This window comes from Mauremys reevesii, linkage group 20 (genome assembly GCF_016161935.1).
Source record: "Mauremys reevesii isolate NIE-2019 linkage group 20, ASM1616193v1, whole genome shotgun sequence".
NCBI lineage: Eukaryota > Metazoa > Chordata > Testudines > Geoemydidae > Mauremys > Mauremys reevesii.
The window spans coordinates 9092509-9108757 of record NC_052642.1 but is presented as its reverse complement, the minus strand read 5'-3'; the positions used below and the strand labels follow the sequence as shown (position 1 = coordinate 9108757).

Here is a 16249-nt window from a genome sequence, read left to right as displayed (position 1 = left end):
AAATACTGATGATGCCGGTTACACAGAATGTTGCAGAGTACTTTATGTACCACTGTATCTGGGCAAAAGTCACGAGAAGCTTATAAATAAATGTGGTGGAAGGGGACCCTCTGACTTGTCACTTTCTGTGTTTCGTTCTAATTTGGTCTCCTAAAATCTATGGGTGCAGCTGGCACCTGAGCAGAGGGCCAGCATGAGCTGTGTGCACTAGGGAAATCCCTCACCGCTGTCTCTGGTGCCTGTTTCCATTCTGCAGGACTTCAGCAGAATACAGGCCTCGTGCCGGCCCTGCCGCACAGGGTGCAAACACACCCTGTGCGATCTGCATTCCTGAGCCATGCAGCTCGTGGCTGGGCTATCCTGAGCAGGGGCATCTGTTTCGGTTGTAACTCTCCCGCCTGCAGGGCGAGCTGGAAATGGGGCACTGAGCCTCTATGGCTGGGTGCACAGGGGCAGAGCCTGGGGCTGCACTGGGGTGTCCCAGAACGGGTTCGCCCCTCGCTGTTGCTCTCGGTGCAGAGATCTCTTTCCAAAACAGCAAACTCAGAGCCTGCGGGACAGCATGTGATTCAGTGCAGCCCATTGCTGTGGTAAGGCCATCCAGGCCTTTCCTTGGAAGGCTACTCTCCCCTTAAGGACTATGCCCTCAGTTACATCCTAGCGAGCATTAGATCCTAAGGCTTTGGCTACACTTGTACTTCAAAGCGCTGCCGTGGTAGCGCTGCCGCGGCAGCGCTTTGAAGCGCTAAGTGTAGTCAAAGCGCCAGGGCTGGGAGAGAGCTCTCCCAGCGCTGTCCGTACTCCACCTCCCTGTGGGGAATAACATACAGCGCTGGGAGCCGCGCTCCCAGCGCTGGGGCTTTGACCACACTGGCGCTTTGCAGCGCCGCAATTTGCAGCGCTGGAGAGGGTGTGTTTTCACACCCTGCTGCAGCGCTGCAAATTTGTAAGTGTAGCCAAGCCCTGAGAAGACAGTCGAAGCCAGCTTACAAAGCAGGCTCTCTTCTACCTTCTCCCTGTCACTGAATGGGCTCAGGTGCACTGGCCTGGGACATCTTGATAGGTCAAATTCTCCTCTGGTTTCAATCAAGGCGGTGCCCATTCAGCCCAGCCCATGGAGCACACCTCCCAGCTCCTGTTTGAACCTGGGGAAGCAGGAGGGTTGCAAAGCGACGCAGAAAGTTGCTATTTAATCCTCTTTAAATAATGGGGGCTTGTCACTTGTAAACTAGACAGAAAATAAATATAGATTGATTACAAAATCAACCCCCCCCCTTCCCACTTGGTAAGTCCCATGAACTCCTGTGCACTCACCTGGGTGCTGCCTTCCCTAAGCCCTGGAAGGCATTTTCCGAAGCCCGTGGCATTGCCCCGAACGCTCCCATTGATGTCAGTGGGCATCTGACCATTAATTTCAGCAGGCGCAGAGTCAGGCAGCCAATGCTGGACACTTTTGAAAATACCACTCCCAAATGATCGAAATGGCACCTCCTGCTGATCATGAGTTTTGCTTGGTTATTACATTTTACACACTTGTGCTGAGATTTTCAAAGGAGACTAGGGGAGTCAGGTGACAAGTCCCATTGTCTATCAATAGGCTTTTGACTCCTAAGTCCCTCAGGCTCTTTGAAAATCCAAGCCTGAGGCAATGATTAGTGCTTTATTCTTCTATGCAGGTAGAGGGGTCTGGCTCCACACGGCAGGTCCTGTCCCACCTGAACTCCCGCTAACCCTCTGAACTCATTAGCCAAATTTAGGCTTCTTCTCCCAACATGCCTCACTTTCCTGAACCCACCTCCTTATCTCAACCATTGAAACAGATCCGGTCTCCACCATCCCCACCAGGTGAAAAGGGCTTAGCGGCTTCCCTAGTGCAGCAGACTTGGAGGGGTGGGGCAAAGCTCTTTCCCAGTTTGCCTCAAGCTGCCCCAGACTCTGTGCGGCTGGAGAATTTCAGAGTAGCCAAAAGTGGCTGAAGAAAAATCAAACAGGAAAACGAAGGGCCAGATTCCCAGCTCAGGTGCAATGGTTCTGCTTCACAGGACGTCAACGCCTATGCCATGTCCTGGGAGCTCTTGTCCACGTCCATGGGAGTTCTAGCCCAGGATATGCAGCGGAGAGCTGGACGGTGGAGCAGAGAGGTGGACTTGACCTAGGCATTTCAGAGAGGCACAGGGACACCCAGAGGAGAGACTGAATGGTTCACACCCTAACATCCTTTGGCTGCGATACGGTAAATATGGCCAAAATGCTGCATTTCCAGAGAAATAGGAAACAATTTGATTTGTGTACCTCCGAAAAGGGATTCTGCAATTAATTCCCTCGGAGGAGGGTGGGGGGAAGGATCAAACAGCATCAAGAACAGTCGTTTGTTTCCATGATGAACCTTTTCTCCCCCAGAACCATTAAATATTAGTCATTTCACTGGTGCTGCAATATGTCAATCCAAGCCCTGCCCCTCCTTCCAGGTACTAATGCCCCCCTTGGGAAACTGCCCCATCCCCATCAGGGATTTGAATGGAGTCTAAGAATCTGCTGCTGCTCCCTCTGCTCCCAGGGCATCGAAAGGTGGATGCTACTTTTCAGAGCAAGGGGTTTGTCTCAGGCACTTAGGACCATATTCCACCCTCACTCCACCCAAGTATCATCCCATTCAGCCCAATGGGAGTTTAGTGCAAAGACTGAGACTAGAATACAGCCCTTGGAATAGGGACCGGTCCATGTGCAAATACACACAGGCAATGGGGTTCCCCCTACTGCATGGACAGTTATTGCAGATGGATACAGAGGTGCCCAACTGGCTCTCTGCACTCATAATGGCAACAGTTCTTTGTGCAAATCCGGGTGCTCCGTTGTGCTTGGATTTCTGTGCACATGGCTTGGAGCTCCTGCTTTAAAAATGTGACCCTCAGCGTTGTTTTGGGGCCCAAACCTGCACCCCAATCTCTCACTTACAGCAAATAGGGGGAGTCTGAGGTGCCCAGCAAATGGAGAAAAGAACAGAAATCTGCTCTGGTTACAGCGGGAGCTTTCCTGCTCGACGGGGCCTTTGTTTAACTATCATCCTCAGTCTCTGCCTCACAGCAACGTGTTAGCCCTCTCCCGCCAGATACTGTACTGAAGAACCAAAGACAGCTGAGACTGGTAGGGGCAGCCCCCAAGCAGCCTAATGCAAGGCAGCCCAACCCTCCCAGCTAGTGATTACAATTCTGTGGATAGCAGTGGAGAGGGAATCAGAGCCTAGCAGCCTCTGTCCGATGCAACTACATCCTGTGTGTGGGTTTTCTACCCAGACCCTCACAAACAGGTATACAAAAGGTTCTAGCCAGCTGCCTCCAAAGCTTTGCTGTGTACGGGCCTGCAGAGCTACCATATGCCACAACATACCCCTGGGCCCTGGCTCTGGGCCCCGGCACAGCCAGTCCTGCTAAGAGATCTCTCGGAGGAGAGAGGCTAAGGAGACCTGTACTCACCCCCACCAGAGGCTCCCTCCCCTTCATCAACTCAGAGTAAACACTGACTCACAAACAGCTGAAATAAATTATATCATCTGAAATCAGATGAGGTACCACCTGTGCTATCATACAGTATTAAGGGGAGTTTCCATGGTCTACCGCTGAGAGGTCTTCTATGCAGGGAAGGGGGAGGACTGTCCCAACAGCTCTTCTACGATCCATTCTTACTGGCTTGAGCACAGCCAGCCTAGTAGGTCTGACTCATTTCTGTAGTTCATCATACTATGTGAGTGGGTGGGTGGGGGGAGAGGGACAGGGATTACCTGGCGTGGAGAGTGCAGCCTTTGGGAACAGACTTAGGAATTTTCTAATGCCCCAAGCAAACCTTTTTGCATTTCCTCTAGGGGTCTAGGAATCATTGATGAAGTTTCAGCCACCATCAGCTCTCAACCAGACCACATTGTTCAGGTGGGATGAATGGAGACTGTTCACTCGGCCGATACAAATTCCACAGTCAAAACCGATACGGATAAGAAAGCAAAACAAAAGGATCTTTACACAGGTAGGTTTCCATACCGCTCCTTCTGGAATGATGCTCGTCTTGGAAAATACGAACCAGGGGATTGTCCTACTTAGGTCAGTTAGTACATTATAAACAGTCCTGTTTTTAAAGTTAAAATACTGTCGCTAGTCTTTAGGAGGTGCATCCTTTTCCCGTTGGTGCGCAGAAGTAGATACGGGCATGAAATGATTCTCTCCACCTCTTCTTCTCTATCAGTGCTTCTCCTGGAAGAAATGAGACTGTGTTAGGAAAACAGGGGCCTTGGCAATGAATATGTGATCAAGGTAGATCTAGGTTACCAAACTCTCTGGCTATTTATCCAAGGAAGTCAGCAAACTTCATAGAGCCATACAGTTAAAGGACCACCAGATCATCTAGTCTAACCTCCTGTCCACCATCACAGGCCACCAACACCACCCAGCACCCGCACACTAAACCCAACCATTGAAATTAGACCAAAGTATTACAGCCCACAGGAGACTTGACCATTATGTGTCACCGGCAGAGAACAGTGGGGACTGAGGTGCACCAAGGCACAAGGCCACTGCAAAGACAGGGAAATGCTTAAGCAAGAAAAACCCAGGTAACCCTGGCAAGTGACCTGCACTCACACACCGCAGAGGATGGCGAAACTGACCTCCCCCCCAAGGCCAATCTGACCAGGGGGAAATTCCTTCTGGACCCCCACCACATCGCGAATGCCTAGACCCTGAGCGTGTGAGCAAGAACCAGCCCGTCAAGCATCTGAGAGAGAAAATGCTTGGTGCCATCTCAGAGCTCTGGCCCTTCCTGTCCAATGTCCCATCTCCAGCCCTGGCCATCCCTAATGCTTCAGAAGAAGGAGTCCGAAGAGGGGAGGATGGTCATTTTTCTGCAGACAAGGACAATCTGCAACCAGGGGGAAATGGCCATGCCACTGCAAGGTACCAGGTACTTAATCAATCTGACCCATGCTACCAGTGAGGAGACAAAATTCTGAGACCATGGACCTTCTCCCTAGGCTCTGAGAACCTGAGAGAGCATAAAAGTAAGCCTCTCCCATAATGGTCTATACTGTGAAATACACAGAGATCTGCTGAACTAAGGAAGGTTCTAACTTGTGCTGACATGGGAAGAGAGACACACGAGTGCTGATCTGGGAGAACTGTCCAATATGGAAGATGCATATGGAACTTTTCAGCTGCACCAGGTCAATAGTCCAAGGCATCACAGTGTGCACATTACCAATTGCTTTGCATGGTTTTTCTTTTCTTTTTTGTAAACTGGAAGCTCTAGGACCCAGAGTTTTCAAAGCCTCCAGCAACAGCTGAAATCTGTACTTTCAATTTCAGGCCAGTCCCAGCTGTGGGGAATTGGTTTTAGTGCACTCGGGAATGACAGCTATGCAAAGCCCATTGTTCTTGCTGTGGAACGTCATGGTCAGAGCCACGCTCCAAGGGATGAGCTCAGCGTGAGACGTGCCACTGGCACAGCGAGACCCCACGGAAGAAGTCCTGGATGGGCGTTTTTTTATTCAAATAGCTCAGTATTGTATAACCCACCTCCTGCTTGTGGGATTTATCCTGTTGATGGATCCCATTAGCAGATCCCGAGTTTCCAAGAGTCTGTAACAGAACAGATGAGACTTGGTTGAAGATGGGCACTGATAAAAAGCATCAAACTCCCCAGAAACTTTGAAAAACTAAACTAACTCCCCTTCAAACAGATTTGATATTAACTGCTGTATGCTGGGAAATTAGAATTTAAAGCTCCCATGGTGGTCTTGGCAAGGAATTCTTAACCTCTGCATCCTGGCCAATTCCCCGGGGGGGCGGGGGAGGGGGGCAATTACATTCTTCCTAGCAATGGAATTTTCCCCAGTAGTTTCAACTGGGCAAGGTCCCATTCCTTGCACTCAACTCCTGGGTAGCGTTGCCTCATGCTGTTGGATTTGTTAATCTGCAAAGTGATTTGAGTTCTTCGGGATACCAGGCACGACAGAAACAGTGCGGAGTCACCACTTAGTGCCGAACATCTCTAGAGATGAGTCAGCCAGGCAGAATAGGCTTTTGTTTCTACCTTTAAAAACACAACCGAGTTCAATGTTGATCGTGGCTCTCTAGCAGTGAGAACAGTGTCCTCATCCTTTGCAACTACAATATAACCAGCATGAGACGAGGGCTGAAGTGTATGACTATGGCATGCCAGCTTTCATTCAGAGTCCTTTCTACACTGACAAGATTGACAGCTGTGAATCCACCACCAGTGCATTGCTGATGGCAGCATGGGTGGATGTTATAGTGGAGACGGGGCTCTGGAGCTTTAACTATCATAGGACTGGAAGGGACCATGAGAGGGCATCTAGTCCAGTCCCCTGCACTCATGGCAGGACTAGTATTATCTAGACCATCCCTGACAGGTGTTTGTCTAACCTGCTCTTAAAAATCTCCAGTGGCGGAGATTCCACAACCTCCCTAGGCAATTTATTCCAGTGCTTAACCACTCTGACAGTTAGGAAGTTTTTCCTAATGTCCAACCTACACTGCCCTTGCTGCAGTTTAAGCCCATTGCTTCTTGTCCTATTCCCAGAGGTTAAGAACAACATTTTTTCTCCCTCCTCCTTGTAACAATTTTTTATGTACTCGAAAACTGTTATGTTCCCTCTCAGTCTTCTCTTCTCCAGACTAAACAAACCTAGTTTTTTTAATCTTCCCTCTACATCATGTATTTTAGACCTTTAATCATTTTTGTTACTCTTCTCTGGACTTTCTCCAATTTGTCCACATCTTTCCTGAAATGTGGTGCCCAGAACTGGACACAATACTCCACTTGAGGCCTAATCAGTGCGGAGTAGAGCGGAAGAATGACTTCTCACGTCTTGCTTACAACCCTCCTGCTAATACATCCCAGAATGATGTTCACTTGTTTTGCAACAGTGTTACACTGTTGACTCATATTTAGCTTGTGATCCACTATAACCCCCAAATCCCTTTCCACAGTGCTCCTTCCTAGGCAGCCATTTCCCATTTTGTATGTGTGCAACTGATTGTTCCTGCCTAAGTGCAGCACTTTGCATTTGTTCTTATTGAATGTCATCCTATTTACTTCAGAGCATTTCTCCAGTTTATCCAGATCATTTTGAATTATAATCCTATCCTCCAAAGCACTTGCCACCCCTCCCAGCTTGGTATTGTCCGCAAACTTTATCAGTGTACTCTCTATACCATTATCTAAATCATTGATGAAGATATTGAACAGCACCAGACCCAGAACGGATTCCTGCGGGACCCCACTCATTATCCTCTTCCAGCACGACTGTGAACCACTGATAACTACTCTCTGGGAATGGTTTTCCAACCAGTTATGCACCCACCTTATAGTAGCTCCATCTAGATTACATTTTCCTAGTTTGTTATGAGACGCTCCAATATCAAAAGCTTTACTAATGTCAAGATATACCACATCTACCACTTCCCCCTATCCACAAGGCTTGTTACCCTGTCAAAGAAAGCTATCAGGTTGGTTTGACACGATTTGTTCTTGACAAATCCATGCTGACTGTTACTTATCACCTTACTATCTTCTAGATGTTTGCAACTTGATTGCTTTATTATTTGCTCCATTATCTTTCCGGGTACTATCATTGCATATACCCTTGAGCTCTGTCTACACTACAGCTTCCCGTCTTGCTACAACCAGTAGTGACTCAGGGCTACTAAGCTAGTACGGGCAGACACAGCTAGAGAGAAGAAAGGCCAGGCTGCGTTTTGGAAGCTTAGATCCTAGAAATTCAGGTTGAGCCTTTAAAAGGAACCTGTTTGCCCAGTGATCATTCCTAACTGCACTTGGTATTGCTTCTCACATGACAATCAATCACTCTGGAGTAATGTCCCAGGTTACTTCATCCCAGCATTTACAGGGCGCTCCAATTTTCTGCAATACAGTAAATTCCCCAGTCCCTGCAGAAGACACGCAGCCTGTGCCTTGAGTGGCAGCCGCATCCAACACTACATATTAAAGGCTTGAACTTCGCCGAGTACAAGGTCGCTGGGAATGAATAAGCTGGAATGTAATTTGCTAGAAACTAAATAAAATCTCCCAGAGCAATTATTACAAATTCTTTGAGAAGAAGCTTGAGTGCCAAATCCTTGTCATTTCCTGTAAAGCTATGAGATCAGGGTCTCCAAAGACATGCAGTATGTGGAGTTTTTTGTTTTATTACAGGCTAATACCTAGCCGTAGTCATGGCCACGGCAACAGTAAAGTGCCAGTTACTTGACAACGAGATGGAGACAGTGCTATTACACCGCAGCTCCTTGTCTAATAGCAAAGCCAGCCATGCATGTCAAGGGAATCCAGAGCATGTCGGCTGATAAGCCTGCAAAGGGAAAGCAGCAGCATCTTGTGGTAATGAGCAATTTCCTACTTTAGAGTGTCGCAAAGTGAAGGCCGTGCAGCTGAGAGACAAGGGGCAAGCTGGGTCCCCCTGAAATGGCTACTGTCGTCTTAGGGATGATTGTTTCTGTAGGTCAGGGAGAGAGCGGAGTGGAATGGGCTTACACTGAAACTCGGTATCTAGCCAAGCACAACTAGAGTCCAAGAGTGTTTCAGTCCATCCCATTGTGCCCACTGGCCTCCATTTAAGGGCTCAAAGTCCTTGGCCTTATCCTTAAACCCCTGGACGTCCCTCTCCTGTCAGAGAGAAAGGCTGGTCTGCGGTTCAGGCACTGCACTGACACTCAGGAGATGGGGGTTCAGTCGTGACCCCACCGCACACTCGCTGTGTGACCCTGAACGAGCCATTTAGGCCCAGGTTTTTAAATGTATTTAGGCGTTGCTGCACGCAGTGTTGCAACATCAGATTTAGGAGCTTAAATCTCATTTTAAAAGGGATTTAGGCACTAAGGAATCTAACTACCATCTATGTCAATGGGATTTTGTCCTTAAGTCCATCATCCCTCTTGAAAAAGAGATTTAGGCTCCTAAATCAGTTAGACATTGCAATGCTGAGCACAGGTATTTTTAAATACCTTTAAAAATCTGTCCCTTAGTCTCTTTGTGCCTCAGTTATCATCTATATATTGGAGATATTTCCTTTCTGCCACCCTTTGTCCTGTATATTTAGCTGGTTAGTTCCGGGGGTAAGGGACTCGTGTGTGTGTGTGTGTGTGTGTGTGTGTGTGTGTGTGTGTGTGTGTGTGTGTGTGTGTGTGTGTGTGTGTGTGTGTGTGTGTACGTACAGCACTGGTTGTGACTCTTTTTGTGTGTGTGCGTGTGTGCACACACACAGCACTGGCTGTGACTCTTTCCGTTTGTGTGTACACAGTAGCTGGCACACTGAGGGGGCCTCCGAGTGCTATTGTAATACAAATAAATAACATGGAACAAAGTAAAAAATCATGTAAAAATATTCTATGAAAAAGAGAGAAAGATTTCCCTGTGCCAACAGGCAGGAATTGCAGAGATATTTCCTCCTTTCAGGAAAAATAGAAATAAATACCATTTCTGGAGAAGGAGAAGTGAAAGGAAGATCTCTTAGCACCGACAGGGTTTAACATTCCTTCCAAGGGGGACAATAGCCACCATACTACTGGGTATTGCAGCCATCGTGACACATTTTAGTTTACGACATGGTGATTACAAGAGAAGCTAAAATAACTCTGGAGACACTGGCAGGATTGCATTATGGCTTGGACTACAACAAAGCTACAGCTGTGGTGTGAGATACGGAATGAAAAATACACAGCTCTATCTCACACAAGATGGGTGGCTGCTTTTCCCACTCTTCTGTGTGCAGAGGAATCATCTATGCCAAACCAGGCATTCTTGTCTTAGACTAGTCCTCTCTTCAGGGCAGGCACCGTCCTCTCTTCAGGGCAGGCACCATCCTTCTATTGTGTGTTTGTACAGCACCTATTACAATGGAGCCCAGGCCTCTGATTGGATCACTAAGTGTTCATAGACTCATAGAATATCAGGGTTAGAAGGGACCTCAGGAGGTCATCTACTCCAACCCCCTGCTCAAAGCAGGACAAATCCCCAGTTTTGTTGGGTTTTTTTAACCCCAGTTCCCTAAATGGCCCCCTCAAGGATTGAACTCACAACCCTGGGTTTAGCAAGCCAATGCTCAAACCCCTGACCTATCCCTTCCCCGCCTGTAGTGGGCTTTGTGGTGTTCTGCACTTGGGGAGAGAAGCAGGATATCCATTGGTCCAGACTGCCTGCCATAAAGTACCTGGACCTGTAACAGCACAGCATGGCAGAGGATCCAGCCCTAGCCTCTGTGCGTAATGGTTTGGTCATATCATGCAGTATTAAATATCCTTCCGAATGTGCATTATTAGCAGCATGCACTTGCTGTAAGAGATGAACATTTTTAGGACAAGGTAGATGAGGAAACATTCAATCAAAGGAACACATGTAAGGTGTAAACACACCAGGTCTCTACGAGATGTAAACTGATTGTAGACTCGAGTTCAGAGAAAACGCGGTCCGAAAAGCAAAAGACAGAGAATGACAGAGCTTAATGTAAACAACAGGGCCTTTCCACAGAAGCAGCTCCCGGGGACAATCGGTTGGATCTCAGCTACACTAAGGGCAAATGACAGAAAAGGTTGAGCATGCCAAGATCATTTAAATCTATTCTCAACCTCCGCTTTCACAGCAGAGGATGCAGGAGAGATGCTGGAAGCCGTTCTAAGTTTCCCAGGGGAGGCAAAGGAAGTACTGGAGGAAATCAGAAGGATTCTGTAGCAGGTGTTCGAGAGACGGACCCGTTTTGGACTGTACCTGACTCAGGGGGTTGGTCAGATGCCAGAGTTCTGAGGGAACTGGCAAGAGAGACGGAAAAACCTTTCCCAGCTGGATCTCTATTGAAGCACTTGGAAACTGAAGAAGTATGTGTTGAGGGGTGACAGGGAAAGTGAATTCTGATGAGAACGAAGAAGAGGGATGACATAAAACCATCTTTTTCACTTTTCATGTATCATTTTAAAGGAGATAAACAATGAAAAATAGTCTTAGCCTATAAGTCAGGAACAGGGCGTTAATATAAACAAAGAGATAAAGTCAGTCTCGCTCTCTCCTTGAGGCCAAGTGAAAACCCAGCCAGGGTCGCTGCTAGAAAGAAAACTGTTATTAGGCTGTTCCCAATGGTTATTCCCATCTAGATACAGACACACAGGCCTGGCTCCACTTTGGAGGTGTAATCCCTACCTTGAGGAGTGCTAACAATGTAGCCACATCAGCGCACGCAGCAGGAAGGTCTGGCCAACTGAGTATGATCCCATCTGAGACCATAGGTACACACTCAGGCCGCTAGCCCCTCCTGAAACTTACGTCGCCATGGCTACGGTGCTATTTTTAGTGCACTAGCTCAATTAGAGCTAGCGCGGATATGTCTAGGCGAGCTGGAAATTACCCCTTGCCTGAAGTGTAGAGGTACACCCCCCCACACACATTCCCTTTCTATACCCATGAATGCATCCAACTCTGGTGTGAAGCCTAGTAGGTGTCTAAAAACCATCCAGCAGCACCGTATTTACAGGGTAAGAAAGGAAATCAATGCTATACACATATGAAATGAAGAGATACTGTACACGTGAAGTTACCATTTAAATAGGTCGACTGTAATTACCCACACTGGAATTTGGTGCAGGATACTGGGACTAACATCCGGTTCTTGTGAAGGGTGCCAGAGGATCTTTAATGATCCACACACAGTCATGCAGTTGGTTTTAGATCTCACCTGAAAAACAGAATCTGTAGCAAACACTGCACCCATGATGCTTTGTTCCCTCAGAGGGAGGAGGGCTCCCTACTGAATCACTACCTACACCGCCAGTTTGTTTTCTTTGGTGGTGTGGGGCCCCACCAGAGCATTGCTCTGGGCATGTCACTGCCGTGGCGCGAGCGATCAGGTAACTCGCTGCTCCGGTGCGGGGAGTGCACTACCTGTGTTTTCTCCGAAGAACTCCTCATGGCCTCCAGGAGTTTCTCCATTTGCTGACCCTGCTCCAGTGCATTCCGTAGGACATCCTCCGTGCTGACCAGTCGGTGCTGCAGCCGGAGAACCTCAGACTCTGACGAAGGGTCAATGAGGGAGTATCGCCTTTGATCTGTTACCGATTTCTCTTTATCCTTGACATTTAAAGGTTTAAAAAAAAACAACAACAACAGGGGAGCAGGTTAGACTCTGGTAACAACATAGAAACTAGGGGTAGAATACACTTGAGGGTGACTAGTACCAAACTCTGATTTCAATAACAGATCAGAGCAGACTGCAAGTTTGGAGAGAACCAAGTATTAAATGCAACAATGAGCTACTCAGATTTGTGGCTAGCTGAGATCAGTCAATTACTCAAGTCTCTACCTCTAGAGGTCGCTGCCGTCTATTGGAATCACACAAAGGCAAAACTAGATCTGAAAAAAACCATTAAGTCTCATTAGCTCTTCTTATCCACTGGGATCTTCCTCTATCCCCTTATCCAGGAACAAACAACAGGGGGAAACAAGCAACTTTGTATTTTCTTCCTAGTCTTCTCTTACTATTGTATTTTAGGAAATCTGATGCCTCGCAATGAATATAGACAAAAAAATGCTATTTTTGAGCTATTGGTTGAGATGGAAAGGAAGTATTGCCAAGATTTTTTTTTTAAACAATCCCTTGAAAATAAGTGTAGGTATGTGAGGCCTCAGTTATGCAGATTATATTATTTTTACAGCACTATAAGTGTGCGTGCCATTTTACATCATTCAAATAAGACAACTCTCTCAATTTTATTATGAGTCTCATGGTAGTTGGCATTTTTCTTAAAGCCCCAGCTTCCGGAGGCATGTGATTACATGAGAATCTCAACTTTCATTAAAAAAAAAAAAAAAAAGTCAGTCCTAGCCATCACAGTTGCAGAAAAAAGATGGGGAAAAAAAAAATGACGACCCAGGTGCATCCTAAAGGCTCAAAAAAAAGGGCAAATAAAATATATATATATATATTTTAATAAAATCGTGACTTTCCAGGGCTTGATTCATGATTTTTTTATTTTTACATCTGGGGTTGGCAATCCGGATGAAATGAGGCTCCTGCCTTGAATAGAAATGTATAGATCTCTCTAAGTACAGCTGTACAGCACATCTCAAAAACAAAGGGGAATGCCAATGCTGATGAAGGACTGAGATCATTTAGGATTACTCTAACGAGGTGCATGCTAAACTATGCCCCAGCTGACATAAACAGTGTGAGACGGTTCCTCTGTCAAAGACACAACGTACTATGAACAAAGCAATGTGGCTGGGAAGGAAGGTCATAGGCTCCGTATTGTCATAATCTGTATTTTGACGTTTCACAATAAAATGACAGTACCTGCTTTCCAGCAGGATAATTTTGCAAGGATTTGCTAACAGCAGACAGCACTTTCCATTAGCAACCAGGCCTCGATCTGGATAAAAGTTCAAAAGTGACTAATCATTCCCAATGTCTCCACTGTTGGGTGCCCAATCTGAGACACTTCACAGAGGCTTGATTTTCAGAGAATTCTGAATGCTCGGCCCCTGAAGTTTAGGCCTATTTGGGGTGTCTTAAATTGGCCATGCAAACATGAATGCACATGAAAAACCACCAGGCACTTTGGAACACTGAGGTTCTAATGTTTTTCTACACGCCCTGCCCTCGGAGATGAGGGCACACCGCAGCTCCCAGAATCACACCCAGTGGGTGTTGTAGACAGCCAGCACTTCTTAGACTGGGTTCACATACACAAGACACCAAAGGAAGCCCCAATGTAATTTGCTGAATGACAGCAAATTTCAAAAAATTATGGCAAATTCAATGATACCAAAAGAATCTCCTGACTGTGAAAAGTCCTTCCCATGTTTGTCTGTTCTGCCACAAACAGTCACCCCCCGAAGACCGGGAGTTAGGTGAAGCCCTCCCAGACACCTGTGCCAACCAGCAAGGATGGGTGCGCCTTGCTCTCACCAGCACTATCAGCTTTTCTCTCAGGCCTTGGATGTCGTCTTTGAGTTTCTGCTCTTTCAGCCTCCACTCTGCTTTGTGCACCTCTCGGCTCAGGTCCCGCTCTGGCCCAGGCGAGTGGCGGGTTGCTTCCAGCAGCAAAGCTCGCAGCTCATTCAGGCTCCTGAGGGAGGGATGGGGAGAACCTCACAAAGGGGAACATTTATTCGGTTGTCTTTTGGGCACAGCGTGTGTGTGCGTGTGCGTGTGCGTGTGTAAAAAATTCACCTCAGGACTCAGCTCGCCTTTGCAGCTGGACTCCACCGGTAGGACAGATTTTCAAAAGAGCTCAACATCCAATATGCTGATTTTTTTTTTTTGGCCACTTATTTCCGTGCCTCAATGGGAACTGAGCTGTGTCTTGAAAACCTGGGACAGTGGTAGGAGCTGAGCGCACTTGATAATTCAGCCACTGTTACACTAAACCAGTACCTAACATCCTAATGATGGGAAAGTTGAAATCTGGGTTTCAATCATTCAACTCATATTTTTTTTGTACGTTAAATAGCAATGCTCTGAATAGGGCCAAATTCAGAGTGTGTCTTACAAATGCCTGGGTCCTTCTTAAGGATCATAACACTGCAGCCTCTTTAGTTAGTTTCTAAAAGACCAACCTTTCCTTTTTGAGTAGCTCCTGGCTAATCAGGACCAGCTGGCCTGAAGCATCATGCGTTTTCCTGGACAAGGTCTCCAGTTCAGCTTCCAACCGCTTCTTTTCCTTCAACAGAGAATCTCCCTTCTTCTCTCCAGCTTTGCATTTATTTTCCAATGCTAAGGGAAGAATAAGAGGGGAGGAAAAAAGTCTACCAGTCCCTACCTACATTCCTTTTTTGGATGACTTCATTTCTCAATTTCATTTCCATTCCTTGCAACATGTGGCTTCCCCTAGTTAGTTATGCCTAGTTAGTTATCTGCAGCTGCCACTGGAGTCCATGAGAGTTGCAAATGCTCAGCGGCACTCAGGATGCAGCCCTGTATAAGCAGAGATTCCAGAAATTATAAACTCAGCTGCATTTATTTCTACATCCCTTTTGGCTTCACAATTTGTTAAGATTATTGGGCCAGCTTCTCTCCCGACAGGATACAAATAACTTCCACGGGCTGCACTTGCATCTTTCTGGGGTAGAATTGGGCCCGTTGCGTCAAGGACAAACATTTGCTAAGCACAGTCCTCTTATACACGGCCAACTGCATGTTTTATGCACACACATTAGTAGGTTGCTTATGTATAAACCCTAAGTTCTTCTTATAATGGTGGAGGTACAGAAAGACCACAATGAAACTATCTAGTTCCCACCAGCACTGGATTAGGGAAACTTACCACTTACTTGGGCCCTTAGAGTTTCAGTCTGGGAGAGGAGGGATGACACCTCTTTATCTCTTTTACTCATCTTATCTTGCAGTTCTTTAAGTGAATGGGAGAGAGAGAGAGAGAAAGGGGTTACATCCTTGGCAACTGCTTTGCCTGATCACGCAGTAAAGGCCAACGGTGGCATGGAGACATTTAGGATTCCATGGCCCAGACTAGAGACAGATGACTGGGTGCAAATACAAGTGTCCACCCTCTCGAGAGAGAGGCAGAGATGGGAGTCACTAGCTGGTTTGTGTCTCACAGCATCTCATCCCCATTTGACCTTAAGTGAAGTGGAGACACGCAGCTAGGAAGCAGCATCAGAGGATGGGCTTAAACAACAGATGACTAGTGAAGAAAGGAAGAACGAAATATTACGAAAAAGCAAAACAGAAAGGAGCCTTCCTCGCAATTCCGTTTGTTACCTACTGCCCTGGAAGGCAGGGATGATGGAAAAAGCAAAGACAGAAGTTGCGTAGAGTCAGCTCATTTACACAATCAAATCAAAGCCTTAGATTTGAAGTGCTGCAACATCCTGAGTCTGAGACAGCTTTTTAAACCACTTTATCCATGTTTTGTCCAGTGCTTAGATTCAGAGAAGCCAAATATACATGGACTCAGTGACCATCTTAAGATCAGTTTGCTGTTGGACACAGTAAAGGGCCCAAACCTAGTGCTTGAGTCCTAGCCGAGTTACTTAACTATCAGTCAAGTATCTGATCTGCTATAAAATACACACCCCCACGGCATTTGCAGGGCAGAGAAAAGAAAGGGTGTGGGGAGGGGGGAAGAGAGAGACACAGAGAGAGAGGGCAGAATGATAGCTTGTGTGTGTGGATAGGAGGGAACCGGGCATGAAAGTATTTTAGCCTGAATCCAAAGGAGCACGA

At 46.9% G+C, this 16249-nt stretch overlaps 1 protein-coding gene across 2 annotated transcripts in view; it reads right to left on the bottom strand.

Annotated features, from left to right (window-relative positions):
* Window positions 1-906: 906 nt before the first annotated feature.
* CLIP2 (CAP-Gly domain containing linker protein 2) overlaps window positions 907-16249 on the bottom strand; it is a 127905-nt gene continuing 112562 nt past the window's right edge. Inside the window, exons 12-18 of one of the 2 annotated variants that reach the window (XM_039507617.1) lie at window positions 15330-15413; window positions 14623-14779; window positions 13973-14132; window positions 11950-12135; window positions 11637-11743; window positions 5559-5621; window positions 907-4241 (exon numbers count right to left, since the gene is read on the bottom strand). In XM_039507617.1, coding sequence (XP_039363551.1) covers window positions 4097-4241; window positions 5559-5621; window positions 11637-11743; window positions 11950-12135; window positions 13973-14132; window positions 14623-14779; window positions 15330-15413 — 902 coding nt within the window. In that variant the 3' untranslated portion in view covers window positions 907-4096. The remainder of the gene's footprint in view (window positions 4242-5558; window positions 5622-11636; window positions 11744-11949; window positions 12136-13972; window positions 14133-14622; window positions 14780-15329; window positions 15414-16249) is intronic. The other variant, XM_039507618.1, reaches the window with a different exon arrangement.